Source organism: Carlito syrichta, unplaced genomic scaffold (assembly GCF_000164805.1).
Source record: "Carlito syrichta isolate Samal-C Ts95f unplaced genomic scaffold, Tarsius_syrichta-2.0.1 Scaffold132180, whole genome shotgun sequence".
Classification (NCBI taxonomy): Eukaryota; Metazoa; Chordata; class Mammalia; order Primates; family Tarsiidae; genus Carlito; species Carlito syrichta.
Window position 1 is genome coordinate 51,320 of NW_007076276.1, and position 8,798 is coordinate 60,117.

General features: G+C 63.7%; 2 protein-coding genes across 2 annotated transcripts; both read right to left on the minus strand.

Annotated features, from left to right (window-relative positions):
• Positions 1-1,865: 1,865 nt before the first annotated feature.
• NHLRC4 (NHL repeat containing 4) lies at positions 1,866-2,233 on the minus strand. Its single transcript, XM_008049333.1, is given in 2 exon segments — positions 1,866-1,939; positions 1,942-2,233. Coding segments are annotated over 2 exon segments (366 nt in total).
• A 2,533-nt stretch (positions 2,234-4,766) lies between these two features.
• On the minus strand, positions 4,767-6,740 carry PRR35 (proline rich 35). The gene is made up of 2 exons (XM_008049334.1): positions 5,671-6,740; positions 4,767-5,394 (listed from the first exon to the last, which is right to left on the minus strand). Exons 1-2 carry the CDS (start codon positions 6,738-6,740, stop codon positions 4,767-4,769), a joined length of 1,698 nt encoding a protein of 565 aa, XP_008047525.1.
• Between the last annotated feature and the right edge of the window lie 2,058 nt (positions 6,741-8,798).

Below are 8,798 nucleotides of genomic sequence, written 5' to 3' on the forward strand. Positions count from 1 at the left end.
CGCAGGCCCAAGCCCCGCCGCGGTCGCGCCGTGGGACCCGAGCCCCATTTCCGCCGGCTCTGCGTTACCGCGCGACGGTCCGGCCCCCAAAGGCGCCCGGGCTGCCCGCCGGCCCCACCCGAGCGCTCCGCGCGCAACGTGCCCCGCGCGCCGCGTCCTGCCCTCGCCCCAGCTGACTGCCTCCCCGAGCTCCGATTTCCTACCTGAGGTGCCGAGAGGAACGGCTTTTGGCTGGCCTGGGCCCACCCTGCCCCCACTCTCCCTGGATGGAAGGATCCCCGGGCTGGCGCCCTCCTGCTGCTCTCTGCGGTGGGGCTGCCTCGCGTCCCCTCTAGGGCCAGCTGTGCAGAAGTTGAGCTGATTGTCAGGACTGCCTCCCGGGCGTCCCCAGAAAGTAATACCCCAACAACAGCAGCAGCTCACATTTATTAAGCACCTATCACACCCGCTCCCTGACATTGGCAAATTCAACTCCACTGCCCATAGGAGCTGGACATATTAAGGGGACGCGTCAGGGGTGATGGCTCCAACCATAGACCCCATGTCCGGTGATGGGAGCACTGCCTCACCACTGGCAGGGACAGGACCAGATACCGGCCCCTCCCAGATCCCTCCCCCATGAAGACGCCTCCCTGGGCCCTGGGCTCGCTGAGTCTCCTTCCAGGCCTCATTTTCCCACTTGTAAACTGGGAGGAAGGGGCTAGATCCATGGCTTTTCTCGCCTTTTAATAGCAGCAGGAGGCCGGGCTCGGTGGCTGAGCCTGTAATCCCAGCACTTTGGGAGGCTGAGGTGAGTGGATTGCCTGAGCCCAGGGGTTTGAGACCCGCCTGGGCAACTTGGAGCGACCTCGTCTCTACAATAAGTCAAAAAATTAGCCAGGCGTGGTATCGCACACACATAGTTCCGGCTACTTGGAAGGCTGAGGCGGAAGGATCACCGGAGTCCAGCAGGGCGAGGCTGCGGTGGCCAGGAGCGGCCACTGCACTCCAGTCTGGGCGACAGAGAGAAACTCCAACTCCAAATAAATAAATAAATAAAAACAGGAGTCCATCCTCTAGGAAGGCTCTCCTAGACTCTCCCAGCATGGTTGCCCTATGAGCCAGGAGCTGTTTGGTCCCGTTGCAGAAGAGGAAAGGAAGGCTCAGCCTTCATTCATGGGGAAGTGGAAGAGAGAGGCTGAGACTCCAACCCAGTCAGATGATCCCCAGGCCACCTCCAGGCTGCCCCTCCACTCTGCCTCCTCCTTACCTCCACTGGGCCCAGAGAAGCTGCTAGAGGCTCAAAATTGTGAGTGCCTCTGAGGCTGGGGGACACTGAGAGGCCACACCCCAGCCCCAGGCCACCCAGCCCAGCCAAGCCCAGCTCAGCCACACCCTCCCTGCCTGCCTGTTTCTGATTAGGAAGCTGGGTTGGGGCACCTGGAGGGAGATACTACCTGACTACAAAGTGGTAACTGACCTGATGCCCAAATATCTTGAGGCTTTAGCTGCCAGCCCCAAAGCTCAGGCCTCCTGGGACCAGAGTCACAGCCTGAGTGGACATGGGGCACATGAGTGCAGAGGCCAGCGTCACTGAACGGGGACATGAGGAGCAGGGAGAGGCCCAGCTCAGAGGCTGTGCACCATGTAGAGTGCAGGGGTGTCCCAGGAGGCACTGAGGCATGACTGCAAGTGAAGTGGGATTCCTCACAGGAGGAGGACAGGAGGCCAGCCCAGGACCCAACTCAGGAGGTGCTGGGGTCAGGAAGGTGTGACCAGCAGCCCTAGAGGCCTCATTTGCCCTGAACATTCTGCCCGAGGTGGTCCAAAGGCCTTGGGGCTGGCCCCAGCCACAGCAAGGGGACTGCTGCCACGGAAGGTGCCAGTCAGGCCAGATCCTCAAAGCCCTGGTACACCCTGATGGCGCCGTCCTGGGCATCTGCCACCAGGAGCTGGCCCTGGGTGTACAGGCCATGACCAAGGGCTGCTGTAGCCCCTCTGACACCAGGCAGATGGGTGGCCCAGCCCAGGGAAACAGAGTCACCAGGCGTCTCTGTTCATCTGCCACAATGACATTGCCCTCCGAGTTGGAGCACAAGCCAGCTGGGGTGCCGAAGGTGTGCCCCATCAAGCCCCCCAGGCACCTCAGGGGCTGGTGAGCACTGTCAAACAGCAGCACATCCCCAGATTCCTCACTCACAGAGTCCCCATCAGGACCCAGACCCACTCATCAGGGGCCCTCCAGACCCGGCATGGAGGCTGGGGCCAGAGACTCCCAGGTAGGGCCCAGCATGAAGCTATGCACAACCCCAGGTATGTAGTCTGTCACCAGGATTGGGCATCCACCACTAGCCCCTTGGGGAACATGAGGGTGCCCACAGTTACCCAGCGGCCCTAGGGATTCCAGACGGTGTGCTGGAGGGCGTGGACGGCCCCATGGACAAGGTCGCTGACCACCACAAGCCCAGAAACTGTCACAGTCAAGTCCTTAGGACCGAAGGCTCCAACCGCCAGCAGGGTGCACCCCTCCAGGTCCAGCACATGAACACAGGGTGCAACTCTGGCCATCAGGAAGAGCAGGCCATCTCAAGAGCAGTGCAGGCCCTGGGGCCCCACTCTAGCCCCTGCAGGCGCCAGAATCCACCCCAGCAGCTGGGGTTGCTGGTAGTGAGTGGGGTCTCCAGACATGTCCAGTGTGAAATACAAGCCCTTGGGGAGGCCCTGAAGGTCACGGAGGCAGGATGGGAGGCCGGGGACAGGCAGGCTGAGTCACCATCTCAGCTTCTTGGCAGCTGGGCCAAGTCTGGGCTGCAAGAGAGAATAAGGCCCACTGATTGGATCCTCCTGGCTCCCTTCCTCCCATTTCACAGATGAGGAACCTGAGGCTCGGGATGAAGGCTGAGCTGGATTCTGGCTCCTCCGCCCTGAGTGCTTATCTGGTCTCCACAGCTGCCTGATGTCTATGTACCTGAAACGCCAGTCTGGGAGCCATATGACCCATGGAGCTGCTGTAGGTTTTGCTCTGAGCCCAAATGAGCTCACAGATATTGCAGTGTCCGAGGTGGGAGCCGGGGGATGACAGACAAGCAGCATTTCCCAAGCCCATCAGCCCATGGAGCCCCTTCCTTCTTGGGGGTCTGTGCCCCTGGGGAGGCTTCTGCTCCCAGAGGGTAAGGCGGGTTCTTTCTAGGGCTCTCCTCCTGCACCCACCCAGAGAGGCCAGGCTTCAAGGGGTCTCTCAGCTGGGGCAGGCCTCACCCTGCTCTGGGACTGGGCGCTGCAGCTTCTGTTGTTGGAAACCAGCACCTGAGGGAAGGGAAGAGCCAGGGACCCAGCTGGCCATGAGGGGGAGGAGCAGTCTCAGCCACGTCTGAGCACATGCCCTGGGACTCACCAGTGCTCTCCATTCCTGCCCTGGGGCCTCTACATGGGCCACGCCCTCTCCTGGACAGGACTCCACTGCCCAGCATGGCTGATGGCGCACAGCCCATCCTCCCCTCTCCCGGGAGGCCCACGGCACTCCACAACCAGCCGGTTTCTCAGGTTATGTCCCAGGCAGGCAGGAGGCAGCCCAGGCTGCCACTCCCAAGCAGGACCACGGGAGGGGACCTGTCTACCCAGGTCACCCACCAGCATCTGGGTGGGACATCTGTGAGGTCTGTCCTACCTCCCCTGTAGGTGAGGGGACGGGACGGTCCTGTCTCTGCACCTGTGAAACTGGCGATGTTGCCTCCAGGAGGACCCCTCTTGGCTCTGCTCACGGCCCCCCTGCAGCCCTCCAGGAAGGCCCCGGGCAGAAGGTACCCGGCTGGGACCTGTCCCCACAGCACCCCGCCCTGCACACCCAGAGGTGGGGTGGGTGGCTGATGCTATCGCTTCCCGGGTGCGGGTCATGGGGCAGCCACAGGTCCTGCTTGGACTGGCCCCAGCCCGGCCGGCCCAGCCACAGCTCGGGGAGCTGGGTGCAGACAGGAACCACTTCTCCTCAGAGTTCAGGGACCATTCCCAGTAGGGCACAGAGGGTGTGGCCAGCTCCCCAGGAAGAGAAGCGATTAGCGGTGGGGCCCCTACACCCCTCCCTGCCTGTCCCATCCCCGCCTGTGGGAAGGCCAAGTCAGGCCGCACCAGGAGGGAGCCAGCGAGCTGTGAAGGCCACCGATGGTATCGTGGCTGCAGGCACTGGCGGGGGCCCAGTGGAACTCACGCTGGGTGAACAGCCCTGAGCCACAGGCACTGGGGCCCGTTTAGCTACGGGGAAGCCGACATTAGCGCTGCCTTGCTGGTCTCGGGGGCTAGACATGCTCAGGTCCCTACCACCACCAGCACACAGAAGCATGACCCCCCCCAAGCTCCCCCTCCCTGCCAGCCCCTGCCTCTCCTTGCCCTGTTCCCCTGTTGGAATGCCCCTACCCCACCCCAGACCCTTGGAAGGGCTGGTCCACAGGAGGGGGGTCTGTGTCCAAAGGCAGAAGCCCGCGGGGAGGCCGGGGATGCTGCCACCCAGGACACCCGGGCCGGGACACTTCCTGGGGGTTGTCCAGGTGGGTCTGCTGGGGTCCCAAAGGAAGCAGGCACAGACAGGGTGTGTGAAGGCGATTTATATTTTAATGTCGACAACTGTGACCAATAAATAACCCGCATGGCCTCAGAGGCAAACCTGGCCATGCGGGTGGGGGTCTGTCCACATGCATGGTGAAGCCTGGGCCAGGGGGCTGGGGAGTGGGGCCAGAGTGGTGGAGAGGAGTGGGGTGAACATTGAGGGCAAAGGCGGACCCTGGCACAGCGGGTCAGACCTCAGCACCAGGGGAGCTCTGCAGGCCACGGGTGTCCTCGGGGGCCTGGGGGTGCCCAGCCCCGACACAGGAGCCCCAGCCACTGCCAGGAATGACAGGGTCCTCGGGGGCTGGGAGGGGGAGCCCCGGGGGCGGGACGCTGGAGTCGGCCTCACATTTGGTGGTGTGGCTGGAGAAGGGCTCGGGCACCGCGGGGCCCAGCGTGCCGTGGGGCTCAGGGGTTCCCCGGGCCAACACGGGACCCAGGTTCGGCTGCCCCCAGCCCCCCTCGGGCGTCTCCGGCCCCTTGGCAGGTGCCCGTTTGACGGAGAGGTCAAGGGGAGTGTCCGGGGGCCGCGCAGCCCGCTCCAGCGCCCTGTGGATAGTCAGCAGCTCCAGGCGAATTTTGCCCAGCTGTTCCCGCAAAGGCCGTGGGGCCAGGCCCCCGGCAGGCGCCAGCTGTCCCAGGCGCTGCTCCACCCTGGCGTAGTCACCAAGGGCCCGAGTCAGGTCCTCATCCACGTGTCCCGGGCTTCCTGGCGCTGGGCCCCGAGGCTGTGGTGGGAGGGGCACCCCGGGGGTCTTGGGGCCGCCCGGCTCCTTTTCCTCAGAACAGAGCATCACAGAGGAGGCAGCGGGCAGGCTGCAGGGGGAATCCGGTCAGGAGGCTGCACTGCCCCCAGTGCCCCAGCTCCTGCCCACTCCCCCACACCCTCTGTCACCCCAGAGCCCCAGGGAGAGGGACCGAGGTCCCAGACTGGAGCCGGGGACCCTAGAGGACAGGTGGTCTAGCTCTCTGGTCTAGTTCCCTTCTGTGGCCTGGAGCCAGGTCACAGCGACTGAGCTTGGGATGGAGCCCAGTGCCCGGCCCGGCCTGCCTCTGAGCCTCCGCCCAGAACTGAGTGCCCGGAACACCCACCTGCCCTGGGAGCAGGACTCCGCCAGGCTGGGGGGCGCCTTCCGGAGCTCCAGTCTGCTCCCCAGGGGCAGCCGCCTCTTGGAGTCACTCTGGGTGGCCCGTTCCAGCTCCCCCTCCTGCTCTGGGTCCCTGGGGGTGCCGCGGGGCCAAGCCAGCCCTGAAGCTGACACCTTCAGCAGACCAGGAGCCAAGGCCCCAGGGGGGACCTTTGGGGGCACGAGGGGCTTGGCAAGGGCAGCCTTGGCCGCTGGCAGCCCCAGAGTGTGCTCCAGGAGCAGCGGGTAATACAGTCGGGGGGCCAGCGCCGGGCGCTCGGGGGGCTGTGGGCCCGGGAAGGCTGCTGCTGGGGGCAGCAGAGGGCCGGCAGAGGCCAGGAAGGGCACGTGGGCTGCAGTGGCCAGCGAGGGCCCCAGGTAGGAGAAGAGGCCTGGGCTGAGCGGGTAGTTGACGCCCAGCAGAGACAGGTGCAGGCTCTGAGCCTCAGGGAACTCCCCCGGGGTGGGTGGTGGATAGCAGGGGGCACTGCCCTCAGGGCCTGCTGAGACCACATCCCCCATGGCCACGCCCCTTGGGCCCCCACCCAGCCCAGCCTTCCAAGACTCAGCCAGGAGCCCACTGGGAGCTGGACCCTTCCGGGAAACGCTCATGGCAGGGGGTGGTGGCCCAGGGGACCCCTCAGCCCCAGGCTTGGGGCCCCTACCACGGTGCAGGAAGAGACTGTCAGGGACAAGATCAGGCGTGGCTGTGTCTGACAGTGGCGCCCCTGGGGCTGGGCGGCCGGGGTCGGAGGAGTCCCCAGGACCATCAGGGGTGGGTGCACGGGGCCTGGGTGTGGCAGGGCGGCGGGCCCAGCCTGGGGAATCCAGCAGCAGCGAGAGGGAGTCCTTGCAGAGGCTGTACTTCATGTGGTTGTACAGGTGCGACTTCTCTAGGCAGGTGAAGGGGCACTGGAAGCACTTATAGTTGTAGGGCTTTCCCCAGGGCCGCGGGATGTAATGAGGCTTCTTGGGCTTCCGTGACCGTGCTCTGGCCCCTGTGCCCATGCGGCACGAGCCCACCTCTCGGGACATGGCGGCCTGCTACTGGGTGAGCCCGGGCACCATGGCCACCTACAGATGGGAAGCACAGTCAGAGCCAGGGCCCTGCTGACCAGTCCCCCCGCTCCATGTCAGGGGCTCTCCAGGCTCCGGGATGAGAGCCTGGGGTGCCCTGCCTCCCGCACCACTCACTCCCGACCTCTGGGGTCCAGTAGCCAGAACCAATACAACACACCCCTGAGGTCCAGCGCAGATCATCTGGTGTGAGGCACAGCCTGGACAGCATGCGGATCATACATGAAAAAACCATTCTCTGAAATTTGAGTGTGATGGTCATCCTGTATTCTTTGGGGGCCCCACACGAGCCCTAAGATTGATTTCAGGAATAATTCAGCCCGCAGCCATCTCCCCACTGCAGTGACTGAAGAAGCAAAGTATGGCCAGGGCGCCCACCAGGAAGATACCAGCGTCCAAGTCTGGCTTCCCCCAGAGAACTTGCCCTGCCGTGGAAACCAGAGAAGGCAGCTGAGCCAAGGAGCCAACAGAAGGCATGTGTGTCTGGACCATGCCACACGCGTGTGTGTGGTGTGTTGTATGTTTTGTGTGTTGTGTTTTGTGCATTGTGTGTACTGTGTTTGGTGAGTATTGCATGTGTTATTGTGTGTGTGTTGTATGTGTGGTGTGTGTTTTGTGCATTGTATGTGGTGTGTTGTACATGTGTGCTATTGTGTATTTGTGTGTTTTGTGCATTGTGTATATCGTGTGTACTGTGTGTGGTGAGTATTGTATGTGTGTTGCTATGTTTGTGTGTGTTGCATGTGTTATGTCTGTTGTGTGTGTGTGTGTGTGTGTGTGTGTGCACACGTCTGCAGAGCTTGCTGCAGTAGAGCGCCAGGTGGACACTGGTGGTCTTCGAGGGGGTCAGCCATGTGGGGCCAGGCAGGCTGGGGGGAGTGGACGTCACAGCATGGCCCCATGGTCCAGCCACCTGCTCAGCCCGGCTCCATCTGGGTGGCTCCAGGCAGGTCAGCGGCCGCGCCTGCAGCGGCCACGCTCAGCCAAGACCCGCTCCTCCCGCGCCCCGCTCACTGGGATGCCGCTCTGTGCTCCATCTGGGCAGCCACCTGGGCGCCCACAGCTTCAGTGCGTGTACGGGGGTGTGCGGTGTATGCTTCCGGGCCTGGATGTGTGCATTCGGTGCACCAGGCACCGCAGAGCCCCTGCTCAGTGTGGTAGGAACCACCTCTGTGCCACAGAGCCAGCTTGGAACAGGTGTGCCACCAAGCCCAGGGCCTGGCACCTCACAGCCCACTGAGGGGACCCGCTGCTTGTGCATGAGAACACGCAGCACACCGGGCGGAGAAGGCTCCCACCTCACCCCACACAGCACTGCATGCACATGCACCCACACCCACCAAAAGGACATGAAGAACAGCTGGGACGTGCACAGTTACAGGGGAGGACACACACTGGCTCCCCACTGCACGGGGCTGGGTACAGCCTCCTCAAGCTCTGCCCCCGTACTGGGTGGGACCCTGGTTAGAGGGATGCCAGAGCTAGGAGGGGGCTTGCCCAGGACTGGGGCCCTACAGTGGGGCCAGCCAGGGCTGACTGTCTGGTTTGTGGCTGGGAGTGGGAGAGTTGGCAGGAGGAGACTGGGACTCCCTGGGGGGCTGCAGGCCCAGCCTGGACTTGGTGGTGGGTGCAGAGGCGGCCCCTTCTCCCTGCCCCCGCCCCCCCACCGTATGGATGACAAATGGCATGTGTGCTCCCAAGACACAGGCGGCTGTGCCAGGCCATCGATCACCCAGCCCTGGGAGCCACACAGCTGTGCCAACTAGTACCACCACCCACCCCGCCTCCCAGCCGGGCTAGGGGCTCCCCTCGGGCCCCTAGACTCGGGTGGGGCTCCCCTGTGCTCCTCACTGAGAGCAGTCTCTGGGGCGGGGCCTTGTCCAGGAGCCATCTAGCAGGGCTGACCCCACAGGGACACAGCAAGCCTGGATGCACCAGGGAAGAGTACCCCAGACACCAGCCACACACACACACACACACACACACACACACACACACACACACACACACACACAC